This window comes from Pangasianodon hypophthalmus, chromosome 26 (genome assembly GCF_027358585.1).
Source record: "Pangasianodon hypophthalmus isolate fPanHyp1 chromosome 26, fPanHyp1.pri, whole genome shotgun sequence".
Classification (NCBI taxonomy): Eukaryota; Metazoa; Chordata; class Actinopteri; order Siluriformes; family Pangasiidae; genus Pangasianodon; species Pangasianodon hypophthalmus.
This window is the reverse complement of record NC_069735.1, coordinates 14,484,217-14,500,476: the sequence shown is the minus strand read 5'-3', so window position 1 is coordinate 14,500,476 and position 16,260 is coordinate 14,484,217. Positions and strand designations below refer to the sequence as shown.

General features: G+C 41.2%; 2 protein-coding genes across 4 annotated transcripts; one reads left to right on the top strand and one right to left on the bottom strand.

Moving 5' to 3' along the window:
- Positions 1-575: 575 nt before the first annotated feature.
- prdx2 (peroxiredoxin 2) lies at positions 576-8,328 on the top strand. Of its 2 annotated transcripts, none has more exons than XM_026932149.3 (6): positions 576-708; positions 2,897-3,017; positions 3,994-4,147; positions 6,059-6,181; positions 6,590-6,720; positions 7,888-8,328. In XM_026932149.3, exons 2-6 carry the CDS (start codon positions 2,915-2,917, stop codon positions 7,968-7,970), a joined length of 594 nt encoding a protein of 197 aa, XP_026787950.1. In that variant the 5' UTR covers positions 576-708; positions 2,897-2,914; the 3' UTR covers positions 7,971-8,328. The 2 variants fall into 2 exon arrangements, with proteins under 2 accessions (XP_026787950.1, XP_026787951.1); XM_026932150.3 differs by having other exon boundaries at positions 582-708; positions 2,900-3,017.
- Positions 8,329-13,229: 4,901 nt separating this feature from the next.
- On the bottom strand, positions 13,230-14,951 carry junba (JunB proto-oncogene, AP-1 transcription factor subunit a). 2 transcript variants are annotated; one of them, XM_026931695.3, is made up of 2 exons: positions 14,785-14,945; positions 13,231-14,524 (listed from the first exon to the last, which is right to left on the bottom strand). In XM_026931695.3, exon 2 carries the CDS (start codon positions 14,481-14,483, stop codon positions 13,617-13,619), a length of 867 nt encoding a protein of 288 aa, XP_026787496.3. In that variant the 5' UTR covers positions 14,484-14,524; positions 14,785-14,945; the 3' UTR covers positions 13,231-13,616. The 2 variants fall into 2 exon arrangements, with proteins under 2 accessions (XP_026787495.3, XP_026787496.3); XM_026931694.3 differs by having other exon boundaries at positions 13,230-14,951.
- Between the last annotated feature and the right edge of the window lie 1,309 nt (positions 14,952-16,260).

Genomic DNA, 16,260 nt, shown 5'->3' with positions numbered 1-16,260 from the left:
GGCACTCATTAGTAGCTATCAGCTAAAGTTAGCTATTTCAGAAGAACATAACATAACTTATTACATAAGCATCATTATGGTTCATATCTTCCCTTTTGACTCCATGTCTCGTCACTTCTCTTCATGGACGATTGTGATTGGCTAATTGCCTACTGAGTTCGACCACTCAGAATCCCAGATCAAAATTTTTTATTTTTCAGATTTGAATTTGCATTTAGATGTCTATTTAGGGCTCTTTTTTAATCCAAAAACCTTAATTTTGAATTTCTAATTATTATTATTATATTTTTAAAGGCTAATCTTTCACCTAGAATGTTAAAAAATTGGCAAAACTGTAAATTTATTAAATACACCACAGGAAAAAAAAAGTAAATTACTTAATGTCATGTGTATACTGTATAATTCAAATGTACTAAATTAATATTCAGATACTTTTGTCAGTTTGCAAGCTCCATCTTTCTGACTCAAGAATCCGCTGTTAATACAGTTTGAAGACAGCGCAGGTTTTTGATTGGTCAATACAAACTGCGATCCGGAGGCAGTAGCTGGCTTATGATTGGATGATGAAATGACGCGTGATGGTGGCCCCGCCCCCATGTGGTATCCTCGGGTCACGTGGTTGAGTGCCGCTTGCTCAGCCGGTGCTGTGAGGGAGACTGGAGCGTCCTCCATCTGTAACGCCGCTTTCTCAGTCGCAGAACAGAAAATGTAAGTTTTTCATGGCAGTATCACATTTCTACTTTATATATAACATACCAAAAGCCTTAAATAATCAGTTGAGGGGTTTGTTTGGCGTTTAAACGACTCATTATTGAACAAAAGATCTGCAGAGTCGCTTCAGGAGCCGTTTATTTACTCAGTACTAAAGCAGTTTCTTTTATAACATTAGCAAAACATGCAGTTTTTATACATTTTGTAATGACAATCATTGTTATTCATATAAATAAGGGTTTTTTGTGTGTAACTTTTGTGCTAGCTAGCCTAAATGCTAATTAGCTAAACAAATATAAATAAAGATAAATATCGCACAAATGGAGCATGCAGTCACTTTGACTAGAAATAAGCTAAATCTGATCAGCATGTCAATAACAGCAGGTTTGCACATCTGCACACAACATATATCTGCGTTATTTCGTGCATTAGCTCGCCGACGGCCTTCTATAATGTGTTTAAGCGATTGCTTTCATTTCCCATCCGCATTGGGGCAGACCCCGCCTACTGAACCACGATTGGCTGGTACGCCCCTGTTTTCTGCTTTGTGATTGGCTACTACTTCTGGCCGCTCATCCCTAGCCAATCATAGCGCAGGAAGCTCGAGTCGTCAAAAACGATTAGGAAGAAAAAAAGGGTCTACTGTTAAGAGGGTTGTTGACCTGCCCAGTTTATCTAGTTATCATGTTTTCACACACACATTTGTTCAAATATTTTGCTTTGTCATCGTGCCAGGTGCTATCAAACTATCCACAACCCCAAACCCAGGGTGTGTGTGATTTTATCAATATAGAAAAAAAAAAACAAAAAGAGATGACCACATTGACCTCATTAGCTAAGTTCACTGCAAGTGAAATAGTTTTGGGGATTTTCTCTTTGCAGGTTTGTGACTAATGTGAATAAACTGAAGTTTTGGGTAAATAAAATTTCCTTTCAGCTCTCTGATCCTCTACAGGCGCCTGACCTGCATGTGATCCCCATTGTGTGGCCTTCAGACATTATTTATTTCCCAAGTTTCTTGTCATGTGCAAAAAGAGTGCTTTAAGCATCTATATATGATGAAATTCTTGTGCTACAGTTACACACTCAGACATGATAACGGTAGTACAAAAGTATTAACACTGACAAAAGACCGTGCGAGATTATTAATGTGCCCTAAGCAAGTAAAATAAATAAATAATAATAATAAATTGTAAACATTGTATGCAGTCAGAAAGTGGCATAGTGGGAGATATTGCACATACAGTACTCAGCGGTCATACATACTCCATTCTGATTGGTCAGAAGGTGTAGATTTAATTTTCTGTAGCTGCAGCTCTGACAGTAGTGCAGCTGTCAATCAATAACACGTTATTGTTTCTATAGAAACAGCACATTCACAGACTAACAATAAACATTTAAAAATGAGTTAACAATGAAAAACACGTAATCGCTGATATGGTGAAGTTTTCTGTAAAGGCACGTTTATTTAACAGGTATGGAAGGAGTCTCCAGTGTCAGCAGTTTCTAAGGGTTAGTTACGGTTTTCCTCCACAGGAAAGTCTTCAACACAGAGGAGTTTACGCTTTGATAAAATGCGTTTTTGTCTAATTAACTTATTAGTATTAACGTAACAACTTATTAACACATTGCGGATATTGTATATTGTATAATATCTTTTTTGTAACATTTAAAAAAATTTTTTTTATTAAATAAGTTGCCAGCCGAAGTAAATGTTTTACAGAATAGTTTATATTCTTCCTTCTTTTCAGGGTTAATTTATTTTTGTATGACATTGTGCATCATAGAAATGTCTTCATATCTTCATATATATATATATATATATATATATATATATATATATATATATACACACACACACACACACACTATATACAGTATATATATATATATCTCATATCACCCACCCTTTGAAGACATTTTCATGGTACGTGATTTGTATCATGATATTTGGGTTTTGTGAACAGTGGCAGCCGAACATTAGTGTCATTTATTAAGGAAAAAAACCCTGAAGGATTAATTAATTCATTTTTAACACGGATGCTGAAGGAGATGAAGCAGCTGATCCAGATGTAAATTTTAGTGCCCAGTCACCAAGCTGTTCAGTGATTAACCTGAGTATGTTACAGTAGGGAACGTGTTTCGTGCTCTGAAGCCTCTTGTACCTGATTGCTCTCCTTGTCAGCAGCAACAAGCCCTCGAGATGTCTGCTGGAAACGCCAAGATCGGTCATCCTGCTCCTCAGTTCAAGGTCACAGCAGTGGTGGACGGCCAGTTTAAAGATGTCCAGCTCTCCGACTACAGAGGTACACAGAAGTCACAAAGGAGCAGTTTGGTTATAGGATAGGATGAGGATTGTGCTCTTTGGCTAGCTTCTTATTACCTTTTGGAACAATGGTGCATCACTGAGTGTTCCCAAATCCCGGCACATAGTTTCTTGGTTGTCCAGTCACTGCTTGGGAACTGTTGCTATGCGCCATTACGTTGGGCAAGCTCGGGGCAAACCCGTGTTTCCCATGAAGATCCAGCTTATGTGTAAAAGCGAGACTTGATAGATCTTTTACCTTGTCAGAAATGGTTTAGAAATGAACACAAAGCAACACTGATAAGCCTGCTGTCTGCTCATTGCAGTTCGCAATAATAATAATAATAATAATATGCCGTGTTTATAACCTCTCTTATACCATAGTGCTCAATTCTGATTGGTCAGAAGGTGTGGATTCATTTACTAGAACAGTAGTTCCAGCTGGAAGGCAAATCACAAATTTTTCTGTAAGGCGTTTTCTGTAAGCAGATGTTTATTTAATATTTATGGAAGGAGTCTCCAGTGTCAGCGCTTTGTAACAGAGGTAAAGCTGTAACTTTAAGTTTTCTGACACTGAAAGGTTTTCAGGGCGGAGCTCTTTTCTGCTTTCTGTAACATAACGAGCTATGTTTTGTCTTATTAACTTGAAAAGAGAGAAAAAAGAGGCTGGTGAGGGAACGACTGTTTAAAGCTGCTATAACGTAAGTGAGAACAGGCACTAACTTGGTTTATACAGTAATCCATTGTGGCAAGGCCTCTAGGTTTTAACTTTAGCAAAAACAAAACACTTGATTATTGTTTATCCCGTTTAAAGACCGTAAAGATCAATTCATGTGACACAGACTAATGTTCAAGAATCCTGTAGCACCATCTCTTGTCAGATTCTCAAAGCAGGTGTGAAATATCCATTGTTTATCCTGTTTCACGCTTTCTCTCCCAAACACACACAACTTTTTTGTTTATTTTTTTTTTTTAAGGAAAGTATGTGATTTTGTTCTTCTATCCTCTGGACTTCACCTTCGTGTGCCCCACTGAGATCATCGCCTTCAGCGATCGCGTCGAGGAGTTCCGTAAGATCGGCTGTGAGGTCCTCGCTGCCTCCACCGACTCTCACTTCAGTCACCTGGCCTGGTGAGGAGCGTCTGCACCCCGCGCACACACACACACACACACGCGCGCAACACACAGTGTGTTTTTCCACGTTTTATTAAATGAACCACCATCCTGAACAACTCGATTGTTAGTTAGTCTCTGACTGGTAGAAAAATCTTATGATACAGACTAATAGTAGTAAGTAAAAGACTTTTATTACCAAATAAAAATCCCAAAACCAGTAACATCAGCTTATATAAACATATCTAATTAGAAATTAGGGGCACCAAAATTTTATCCCATGGGACTATACTGATAAGTCAGTTTCTCAAACTCTAATTTCGGGTCACTTTTTCCCTATCTTTTATATATATCCTATAGTTTAAAATAACAACACAATCGCCGTTGCTTACCATTACTGTCGCTATGGTTACGGTAATAATTGAATGACTGGTACCATAATGTGTCAGGAATTCAAAATTTTTCATAGGTAATGCAGAGAGAGGCAAGCGACTTGCTGTCTGCTGTAATTTAAAACAAAACGACATGTTTTCTGGCATTTTAATCAAACAGTTTATTATTAGTAGTAGTAGTAACCATAGCGATCTGATACCATCATCAGTCATCACAAGTCTGTGTTTTGTTAGGTGTTAGCGGAATAGTTGCCTTGCCAAATCCTTTATATGTATTCCTTTTATGTTTTCAGATACTGAAAACACTTCTGACTCTAAATCAAACCACATCATATGATCACCCGGTGGAACGTTTAGCTCTTGTGTGTGTGTGGTACATGTACACGTGCGTTAGTGCACATTGGACTGGGGTTTGTCTGAAGATTTACCAGCTGCTGCCTTATCGAATGTTGACCCTGTTAACCTGCCCCTCTCTGATAAGACCAGTGAGAGCAGACAGAAGGGCAGAGTAGGGCAGAGGAACACAGATACACAGTGAAGAGTAACGGCTGTTCATTTCTAGAACCTTCTGCAACGTTATATGGCTTATGCCATACTGTCTTCGCCTAACACAGGATTTGCCAAAATGTTCCTGATTGACAACATGTTCTATCACTAGAATACTGAAATTTACATTGTTTATACACATTTTGAGGAGAAAATAAGAAAAATGCTTATTTATCAAGCCTTTCAAAGTTTACTGGTCGAGCGTCAAGCGGGGAGAAAGACGAGCTTCCTGCTAGGAACTCTGCAACGTTTTATTCGAAACCAGTACTTCTCCTGGGACTTTTTCTAAAATGGATGCCCTGAATGCCGTGGTAGCTGATAATGATGATGATGATGATAAATCCTATAAGTCCTAAACCATAACTCCACTACGCTGTTGATTCCCTCACCAGCCTGCCTCATTTCTTTCTGCTCCAAGAAGCTTGTCATGTCACTGATAAAGAGCCAACTCCATCCCGAAGACTTACATTACAAATATGGGTGTGACTGAAAAACATTTGATGCTGATCCCAACATCCAGCAGCAGATTAAAACCTGCCATTTAAAAAAACAAACAAACAAAAAAAAAACGAGTTTGATCAAGCTGTGATAAACAGGGGTCAAAGGGCAGGCAGACAGAACAGAACTACCTGAAATACTGATTCCTGGTTATAATGTATTGGTTAATAAATCAACAACTTCAGACAAAAGTATAAATGAGTTTGAATAAGATTAAGTTTAATTTATGTTCTTTCTGGGAAATGCAGACGCTTCCTGTATAATAATCATCATCGAGTCAAACTTCAGTATCCTCAGCAGCTACGTTTTTAATCTAACATCTCACACCTGAGCTATAAACTGTTTCTACGGTTACGGCTTTGGTGGAGATGCAGAACTCAAGCTGACCGTCTTTAGTCTGTGGGATGACGTTTTTTTTATTTTATTTTTGTATTTTATTTTATTTATTTATTTATTTATTTTAAAAGTCCCTCTGTTTCCTGTCTCCCGATAGGATCAACACCCCGAGGAAGCAAGGAGGTCTGGGCTCCATGAACATCCCTCTGCTGGCCGACCTGACCCAGTCCATCTCCCGCGATTACGGCGTGCTGAAGGAGGACGAGGGCATCGCTTACAGGTGAGTACTGCCACGATGACGTCTAACAGTCACGCTGGATTACTGTACACTACACTGTCACCTAGCCATACACAATAATCAACAAAAAGAGAAACGCACATGATTACCCTGAATGTCGATCAGCTACTTTGCTTCTTTAGCTACGCACAATACTAAAGTCGCAATTATTATACAAGTTTCTCTTGTTATCTATATCAACTTCTTCAGTCTAGTGCGAAACTAAAGAAGCAAACTTCGCACGTGAAACTTGTCCAGGCTGATTGACTACATTCAGGGCAGTTTGTGCACATTTTATTTAATTTTTAAACCACACTATAACATTTTATGGCATTTTGTGTATTATCAAAGCCACATGTGTAATTGAACACGCTTACCCTGTTATGCGCGGTTCGATTTGCGTTCTTGCAGAGGGCTGTTTGTGATCGATGGTAAGGGCATCCTGAGGCAGATCACCATCAACGACCTGCCAGTGGGCCGCTCGGTGGACGAGACCCTCCGCCTGGTTCAGGCTTTCCAGCACACCGACAAGCACGGAGAAGGTGAGTTCAGCCTGCTGCTGCTGCGCAGCCAAACCACCGCTGGAGATCTCCACAACCCTGTGCAGTCACATGACCTACAGGAAGTGTGCATGAATCCGGCTGTACTACTAGGATCTGGAGTCTGTAAATCTGAATTTTTGTAGTTGTTTATCTAGTTCTGGGGTGTCATTTCTCCACTGCTGAATCTGTGCTTGTTTATCTGAAGTGCTTGATATAGTGTTCAATAAAACTTGAACCTGAATTTGATTCTTTTATTAAAATGTCAAGTATTAAATTTACATTTTACTAAATAGACTATATCTCAATATGATCCAAATTCTAAATCTGTATACGTATTTATTAAAGTGCATAAATTCAGATTTACAAAACCCAGATTCTAGTTTATAAAAAAAAAAAAAACCTATTAAAACACACACACACACAAAACAAATTCATTACCAGACATGAAGCAAGAGCTTCTACTCACTGTCCTGTGATCTTCATTGAACATTTTACGATTGGCTACAGTGGCATTTTAGACAGGAACTGCAATCTGATTGGTTACAATAGCTTTGAGGGCGGGATCTTGCGCCTTACAGAGGTGGACATTTAAGTTCTGGAGCCTTTTATTTTAAAAATTACATTTTTTTTTTATAGATGATACATTGTCACTTCACATTTAAAGGCACGTTGAAATGAAAAAAGAAATGAAAACGCTTGCCAGACTTGAGTAATGACATTTAGCACAGTGCAAAGCGAAGACTAAACTTTGCTGTTATCCTGTTACTGTTATGGTTTTCATCACAATGATATCAGTCTTGAGCAACGGCGTTCTGTTGATGTTGACACCTTGAATTAACGTAGCAGGAAACATTGACCTTGTTGCTTAGAAACTACTGCAGTTATTCAAAAATATTTGTTTTTAATCAAATGAGGACCAAGAGCGTGAGAATTTACATGACGTTATCAGCCGAATAACACCACAAATCCTTAAATCTCATCTCAGAGATCATCCAGCTGAATTGACATCTAAAATAAAAATGCGTAAATTATGTAATGGTTTTGAATACAAATGAAATATTATTGGAATGTTTAAAAAAAAAAAAAAAAAAAACTTTCATGGTCGTGAAAAAATGAATATCTGTAAAGATTTCCTTTTTTAATCATTTTTCCCCTGTTGCCCTGCAGTCTGCCCCGCTGGATGGAAGCCCGGAAGTGACACCATCATCCCTGACGTTCAGAAGAGCAAGGAGTTCTTCTCCAAGCAGTAACGCGTTCCTCGCATCTGCCCCGGAGACTCTGACCCTGCGGGGGTGCTGAAGCACTTAATGCTGAGCTCTGATTAGACCACTGTGTCCTTTTTTTTTTTTTTTTCTCTCCTCTGCTGTTTATGAGCCTTAGAGAGTGAATCTTAACATTAACATTAACATGTCTTCTGTTTTTGTCTGCTGTTATCTCATCTGAATTTAAGTCTGTTGTCACATGTGCTGAAGTTCCTGTAGTTTTTTTGTTTTTTTTTCCCCAAGTTATTATGAAAACACTGCGAAGGATTTTGTACTAGTCAGCCATAGAAGTCTGCTGTGTTAACCATCCTGAAATTGTCCAATAAAGATGGTGGTTTAAAAATGACTTTTTTCCATGTTGAGAGTTTTAAATAGTTTAGGAGGAATCACATTCACATTTATTATTTTTATTTATTTGGAAGACACCTTAGAGGACAGGTTCATCCTCTAGTTTTGTTTGTTTTGCCATTACACCTGCCATATTTATAGCTGTCCTGTAAGTTGTGCATCATCTTACAACATCCTCCTATTGGTGACTTTTAGATGAAAAATGTAGCAACACTCACTGAGATTTTTTAATCCAAAATTCCTCACATCGCCAGAACTTTGTTGTTGGCCTTGTTTGGTTGATACTTGAGGTGATGTCACGATCAAGAAGATGATTTGCCTAAAACTAGGCTCTGCCACTGCACTGTAGCTGTGCTGCCCCCTGCCAATTTCCCCAAATGTGGGAATCTCACATAATTTCTGTCTGCAATTTTCCCTTGTGATTCTGCAGATTCTCTTGGGTTTAATAAAGTTGTTATCTACCCAGCAATGGCACTAAAATCAGCTGCAGATCTCAACATCTCTACTTGCTACCAAAGAATTATTTACAGCAAAATCTAGCTGAATGTCTTATAGAATCACACTGGATCCAGAGTCCAGTGATCCCGGGAACACTGGGTGTGAGGTACGCCTTAGTTGGGACGCCAGTCCATCCCCACACACACACACACACACACACACACACACACTCATTGACATCTTGGGAGAATTTAGTGAAGAGTAGTGGAGGAAACCCACATGGACATGGGGAGAATATTTAAAACTCCACACAGACAGTAACCCAAGCTCAGGATCGAACCGGAGACCCTGGAGGTGTGAGGACACACAGGTGACTTAGAATTGAACTTTTCTAGACGAATGTGGACACTCATTAAGTGCTGGAACATTTGTGTTTAAAGAAATAAAAATTGTGTAGAAAAATGACACGTATTTGCAATGAGCACTGAAGGGAAAAAAAATATTCACTTGATTTAACTTACAATAAAAGGTATTAAACATGTAATGCCTAATGACCACTAGATGGAGGCCTTTCACCAATTTCTGATGAAATGCATGAGTGGGAGGGTTCTGTCATGTTTATCAACACTGTAGGTGATCCACTTGTCTCCTGCAAGAAGCTTGATGTTCAACCGTGACCATGCATGTCACATTAAAACTTGTTCCTTATGATAAAGATTGTGTCTGTAGCTCAGGAACGAACTGTGCACCTTTACCCTGCGTGTAGTCTAGACCTTGGGCGTGTGAAATTACAACACTAGTGCAGCGAGCTTTCGGGAAGCTTATAGTCATCGGTTTAACACTGTACACACTGCATGTGTCTCAAACACCTTGCACAGGGACTTGTATAGAGACGCGGCACATAAACAAATAAAAAAAACCCTGTAATTGTTGATGTGGTGAAGTTTTCTGTAAGGAGACATTTAACATTTCTGGAAGGAGTCTCCAGTGTCAGCGCTTTGTAACAGTCAGTGGTAAAGCTGTCATTTTTCCAGTCTTCAGGGCACAGTTTCTCGGTAACATGACAAGCTGTTTTTTTTTAGCTTCAAAAGAAAGAAGCACAGAGAGTCTGGTGAGGGAATGACTGTTTATAACTATAATATAAGTAATAACAGGAACTGACTTGTTTTGCAGACGTTCCACAACATTAAATGTAACTATAAATGGATAAAAGGTATGACTCTAACACACCTGAAATACAGAACTGATTTTTCAGGGGCACGACTGTGTGCCTCTGGTGCAAGCAAATTGGCCATAACTAGCTCTTGTGTTACAGAGAGTATGGTAAACATACATTAACGTTGATCCCTGACTCAGATAAAGTGCCCTCATGCCTCCATTTGGGGTTACCCAGACTGGGCTTGGCTCGCTAATGCTACCTCTGAACAGACGTGGACTTGCTCACTGTTACATCATGGTGTGCCTCTTAAATGGATCATGTGTTGAAAGCAAGAATGATCTTTAATATCATCGCTCACATGGCTATACACTGAGTTTAAATTAGTTTGCTTTTGACCATCGATACCACAAAGTAGATTTCCAGGAATCAGGATGTAGATTTATATTCATAATGAAGCAACAGCGCCGAGGAAAAACTCCCTGAGATGCCATGAGGAAGAAACCTTGAGAGGAACCAGATTCAGATATTCAGAGTAGCCAAAGCCCTAAACCGTGGGTCACGTACAGATGTTTATTAGATATACATATAGATGTACAAATCATATAGGTGTAGAGAGGGACCACCATAGGACCACATCTGAGCTGATATTATTTGGGTGGTGGAGCATTCTGAGCACTGCACTGACACCGACTTGGTAGAAATCTCCAGCCAACAGCAGTGCTGAGGTCAGAAATGGACACGGATGAAGCGCTTGAGTCATGGTTCTCAAAGTAAGACCTGTGGAGAATAGCCAGGGAGTCTGTGATTTGCTAATTCTATTACAACCACAATGCACCATTATCTTATGCCTATAAATAATGTCAACTTGAATGTAGTGACAAGTTGAATAAAAATGTGTTCTATGGGTGGACATTCTTCATTCATTCATCCTCAGTAATCGCTTTATCCTGGTCAGGGTTGCGGTAGACCTATAGCCAATCCCATAACCACTGGGTACAAGGCAGAAGAATGCACACCAGATAGGATGCCAGTCCATCTCAGGGCACCACACACATGCACTTTATTCACACCTAGGGGCAATTTAACATAGCCAATCCACCTATATGCATGTTTTTGGACTATGAGAGGAAACCGGACAACCCAAAGGAAACCCATGCAGGTACAGGGAAAACCTGCGAGATTCCACACTGGTGGCAACGCTACCCACTGTACCACAGTTTTTTCAGGAAAAACCTGAAATGGCAAAAAAAAAAACTTTCTGGTGGCTCTAACATTGTTGTTTCTCTTTCATCTGCTCCTGCTTGGGGTGGCCATGGCAGATCGTTGGGCCGCGTATTTGATTTGGTGCAGTTTTTTTACACCAGATGCCCTTTCTGACACAACTGTCCCCAATTTTTATCTGGCCCTGAGAGCGCACTGTTGCACACAACCCCAGTGGCTGGGGTTGATGCCCTGATCGGGGATCAGCAGAGAGGGCGCTGTGGCCTAACCACTAGTCCTTCAGGGACCCTTTCTGGTGGCTCCAATAAACAGTCAAAATTTACCATGACTCTAGCGCTTCATCAGTGTCCATTTCTGACCTCAGCACTGCTGTTGGCCGGAGATCATTAATCAGCAAAGAACATGGCTTCACACAAACTACCAAGTCAGTGACACTGCTCTACTCAGAATGCTCCACCACCCAAATAATATCAGCTCAGATGTGGTCCTGTGGTTGTCCATCTCTACTGATAACAATCATAGCCACAGACAGGATACAGTCAGTAATTTGTACACCTATATCATTATCTAATAAACTTCTGTACGTGACCCACGGTTTAGGGCTTTGGATGCTTCCGTACAGTATGTATAAACTAAATATTTGAATCTGGTTCCTTGAAGGTTTCTTCTTCATGTCATCTCAGGGAGTTTTTTCTCACCACTGTCGCTTCATTATGGATATACATCTATATCTTGATTTCTGTAAATCTGCTTTTTCATTTTTATAATGTATTATTTACGTCCAGAGGTGGGATGTGATTTTATTTTTATAGTAAGTGGCTCTTTGCCTGGACTGAAAAAAGTTTTAGAACCCTTGCGTTAGAGAAAAATAACACTGTTCATGGAAAAAGAGGAGCGCTTTAGTCTCTAACTGTAAACATACAGTATGTAACATGGTGGTAAGTAGGTGTGTGTGGATAATTAAGTGCCCAGTGTGAATAAAGTGCTTCAAGGCCCTAACACCACTGTCACTGCTGTACATGATACACTCGTATCAGCACCACACACACACACACACACACACACACATACACACACACTGTATCTGCTCAGTGATGATCCGCTTCCACTGACAGATGGATACAGAGCGGTTAATACACTGTACAGAACAGCATATGGGCTACATTGTGAATCTGATGCATTCAAAGTGACCTATATGAGTCCTGTATGAGGTTTCTGATAGCTGTGATATCTTTTTCTCTTGCATAGCTGTACTAACATCTGTACCATGGCTATTCTGCCTTAAGCTTATGGTGTCTTCTTTACTTTTTTTTTTTTAATTATTATGTGTCTTGCTGTCATATTTGTGTACCTACTGGAAGCTTCACTTACCAAGTCAAATTCCTTGTGTGTGTATGTGTATGTGTGTGTGTGTGTGTGTGTGTGTGTGTGTGTGTGGCAGTAAAGCATACTGATTCTGATATTTTTGAAAAAGTGCACGGATTAAGAGTGAAGGATGGGAAACAAATAATGTAGCAAAACAACTGTGAGTCTATTCATAGGAGAAAACAGATCTAGTTTTCACTGAAGCGACCTCAATCTCTCAGCTCTTTCATGTCATTTGTGCTTGCGATAGCTCTAATTTTGTGCAAACTACCCGGAAAATGTCCGCGGTTCTTATTTTTATCTCAGGTTTTCTTTTCGCCGAAACTGTTTTGGGAACTCGAGAGTTGGGGAAATTCCCGAGTTGCTCATTTTTTCACCCATTCACACGCGCGGCTCATTCACTCAACTTCAAAGCCAGGAGAAAAAAAAGAAAAGAAAAAAGAAAAAAACTTTGCCTAAACCGGTAGCGTGGGCGGGGTTTCCTGGCAGTTCTGCTCTCGATGACGTACATGTTAAATATTTGCCCATGTTTGGATTCTACGTTTGACGTCAGCACGTTGTGTACGCACACTGCCACTGGAAGTAGTAAAGAAGTGTAATTGATGCAGTAGGAATCTACACACTGTCCATTTGGGATGTAGCCTACCATTACAAATCACACACACTAGATGTATGTTCTTTTAAGTATTTTACTTAAATACAAATTAAAAAAAAAAAAAAAAAAAAAAACATTTACAGTAAAGATTAGTCCGGAATAAGCCGGACGTAAACAGTGAAAATAACTTATCGGGATGTATTCATAGGATATCACTCGCACAAAGATGATGAAGTTTTGCTGACAGTCCTGACAGTCCTTTCATTTCTCTTTCATGTGCATTTCATCTGGTACCATACGAGCAACACGTTTATAAAGGAAATGCTTTAAAAAAAACACAAACAAACACATAGCAACACATTAAAAGTTTTCTACAAGAAACATACGCGCGAATTCATTCAGTGCTGCAATGCAATAACACCAAGAAATCTTCCAGTGTTTCCCCTTTTATAAGAAAAAAACAACAAAAAAAAAAACCCAACAGCGTGTCCATGAGTCCGTGACCTGCTCAGTACGACTTGATTTTTGGCGTCAGCATCAGCTGGCACCCGCTGCTCACGTGCGTCATGACCTTCTGCTTGAGCTGCGCTACCTGCTCCCGCAGCAGGGACGCGGTGCTGGACAGCCCGGCGTTGTCCGACTTCAGCACCTTCACCTTGTCCTCCAGCCGCGAGATGCGCTCCAGCTTCCGCCGCCGGCACTTGGTGGCCGCGAGCCGATTGCGCAGGCGTTTGCGCTCCGCCTTGATGCGCTCCTGCTCCTCCAGGTCGACCGGCGACGTCGGCGGCGAGCCGTCCGCGCAGGCTCCGTGCACGTCGGGGACGATCTGCGGCTCCTCTTTGAGCGCTGAGAGCCTCGGCACGTGCAGCGCGTGCTGGAAGGGATGGTGATGGTGATGTTGGTGGTGGTGATGCTGCTGCTGCTGCTGTTGCTGGTGGTGGTGGTGGTACTGATGATGGTGAGGCAGGTAGCTGATGGTGGCGCTGGGGTAGGAGCCAGGCGCGGCGGGCTGCTGGACGCTAGTGTTGGGGCTGCAGCTGTTCAGCGTGGCGTACACGGGCGCGTCGGGCTGCACGGACGGCGGCACTCCTCCGGCGCCGATGGACACGTTCGGCGGCGCCACTTGGTTCATCTTATGCAGCTCGTCCAGGGCTTTGACGAATCCGTCCGCGAAGCCTTCCTGCTCCTCTGTGATGGAGCGACCGTACAGGTGGTACTGACCCGGGGTTGGGCTTGTGATCACGCCTCCGCCGCTCTGCGCGATGAGACGCTCCAGCTCCGGAGAAGCAAGTTTCAGCGAGCCGGCGTCTGCGCTCCCGGCCGGGTACAAGTCGCTCCTGAAGTTGCGGTAAGGCTCGACAAAGCTGGCGCTCATGCTCTGCTTTAGGAGCTTGTAGTCGCGCAGGGCCACGGCGTCTGGAGTGCCATAAGCAGAGAGAAACGAGTCGTCATGATAAAACGGTTGCTCCATTTTGGTTGATATGTGACACATTTAGAGAGCAGGACTTTTTAAAAATTATATGTACATATATATATGTAAAGATATGAGATCACACTTTATAGCGCACACTGTCCAAACATCTCGTGCGTTCCGTAAATATTAACGAAAAGCCCTGAGAAATTAATAGTCTATAAAAAAAACTTCCAGGAAAAAAAAAACGTTTTGTTTACTGTACCAAGTTGCCAGACGCTTTTCCTTTATTTTCTTTAACAGCTGCCTCAAAATGATGTCCCAAAATCTCTCTCCTTCCGAAACGCTTATTTACAGCACACACCGCGCCGTCTGCGCGCGCACTTCCGTTCGCAACACGCGTATCTAAACTTCGTGCGTCTCGGCTCGCTCCGTTTATACTCGCGTGCACCAGACGCCAGCCGGCTATTGGCCGAAACAGGTCACGATGGATGACGTTGTTGCCAGGAACTACCGAGAAAACAAGGCTGGAGGCGCTCACTCGCGTAGTCTCGTTTCCATAGACGCAACTCGACCGCCTGTAAAAAAAAAACAAAAAAAAAAAAACATAAAAAACAAAACAAATCAAGACTAAACAACGAAACAAGCACTTTTAGCAAAGTTTCCCACAACAGGTGGGAAAGAAAGGAGAAAAAGGAAACCAATAACAACAACATCAGCTCTGCATTATGGTCTAAGCAGACTGGCTGAGAGTGTTAGGTAGAAAGCTGAGGCTTGCTGGCTTCAGACAGAGCTTTTATGGGTGACAATAACAGCATTGTGTTTATTTATGTGTTTGTGTGTTTGTGTGTTGTTATATAGAGTTTCTAAGATTGTTGTCAAATGGGAGGTGCGTTTAAAAATCATCTTTATCTACAGTATTTCTGTCCTAAAAGCTTATCCGTTTCAGTAAGTTTGTCAGTTTGGCATCAGAATGATATCAAAACATCTCATTTATTTCCTGCCAAATATAATCCTGTAAAACTTTTAAGAATGAGCACGTGACTGGAGGATTATATTTCATAATTCTTTTTGTAAAACAGTGTGAAACCCGTTCATTCGTCTTCAGTAAGCACTTTATCCTGGTCGGGGTCGCGGTAGATCCGGAGCCTATCCTGGAAACACTGGGTGCAAGGCGGGAATACATCCTGGACGGGATGCCAGTCCATCACAGGGTACTATACACACACACACACACACACACACACACAACTAGGCCCAATTTAGACTAGCCAGTCAAACTACCAGCATATTTTTGGGAGGTGGGAGGAAACCAGAGAACCTGGAGGAAACCCACACAGACATGTGGAGAACATACAAAACTCTACACAAACACACACACACACACACACACACACACCTGAGCTCAGGATGGAGCCAGGAACCCTGGAATTGTGAGGTGGCAATGTACCACTGTGCCACCTGCTAAGATTTCCAACAAATAATAGAACCAAAGCTGACCTCCACTTGCTGTTTATATAAACCTACACTCTTACACAATGTAGAACCCCGTCTCTCTCATGGGACCCTACAACGGCTCACAAGTCGACCCCTTTGTGTAAGCTGAGAAGCCTTAATAATCTGTTAATCTGTCAAACCCTTAAAGAATCAGTGAAGAACCTTTTTTTTTTTTTTTTTAGAAATGTTCTATGTTCTCAAAGTTGGGGTCCGTGAAACAAAGCTGTGATTTATTTATTTTTTA

Excerpts from the sequence above, each read along its gene's own strand:
- prdx2 (XM_026932149.3), top strand. The coding sequence starts at position 2,915 with ATGTCTGCTGGAAACGCCAAGATCGGTCATCCTGCTCCTCAGTTCAAG. Across the intron at positions 4,148-6,058 it reads CACTTCAGTCACCTGGCCTG|GATCAACACCCCGAGGAAGC; the intron begins GTGAGGAGCGTC and ends GTCTCCCGATAG. Across the intron at positions 6,721-7,887 it reads CACCGACAAGCACGGAGAAG|TCTGCCCCGCTGGATGGAAG; the intron begins GTGAGTTCAGCC and ends GTTGCCCTGCAG.
- junba (XM_026931694.3), bottom strand. The coding sequence starts at position 14,600 with ATGTGTCACATATCAACCAAAATGGAGCAACCGTTTTATCATGACGAC.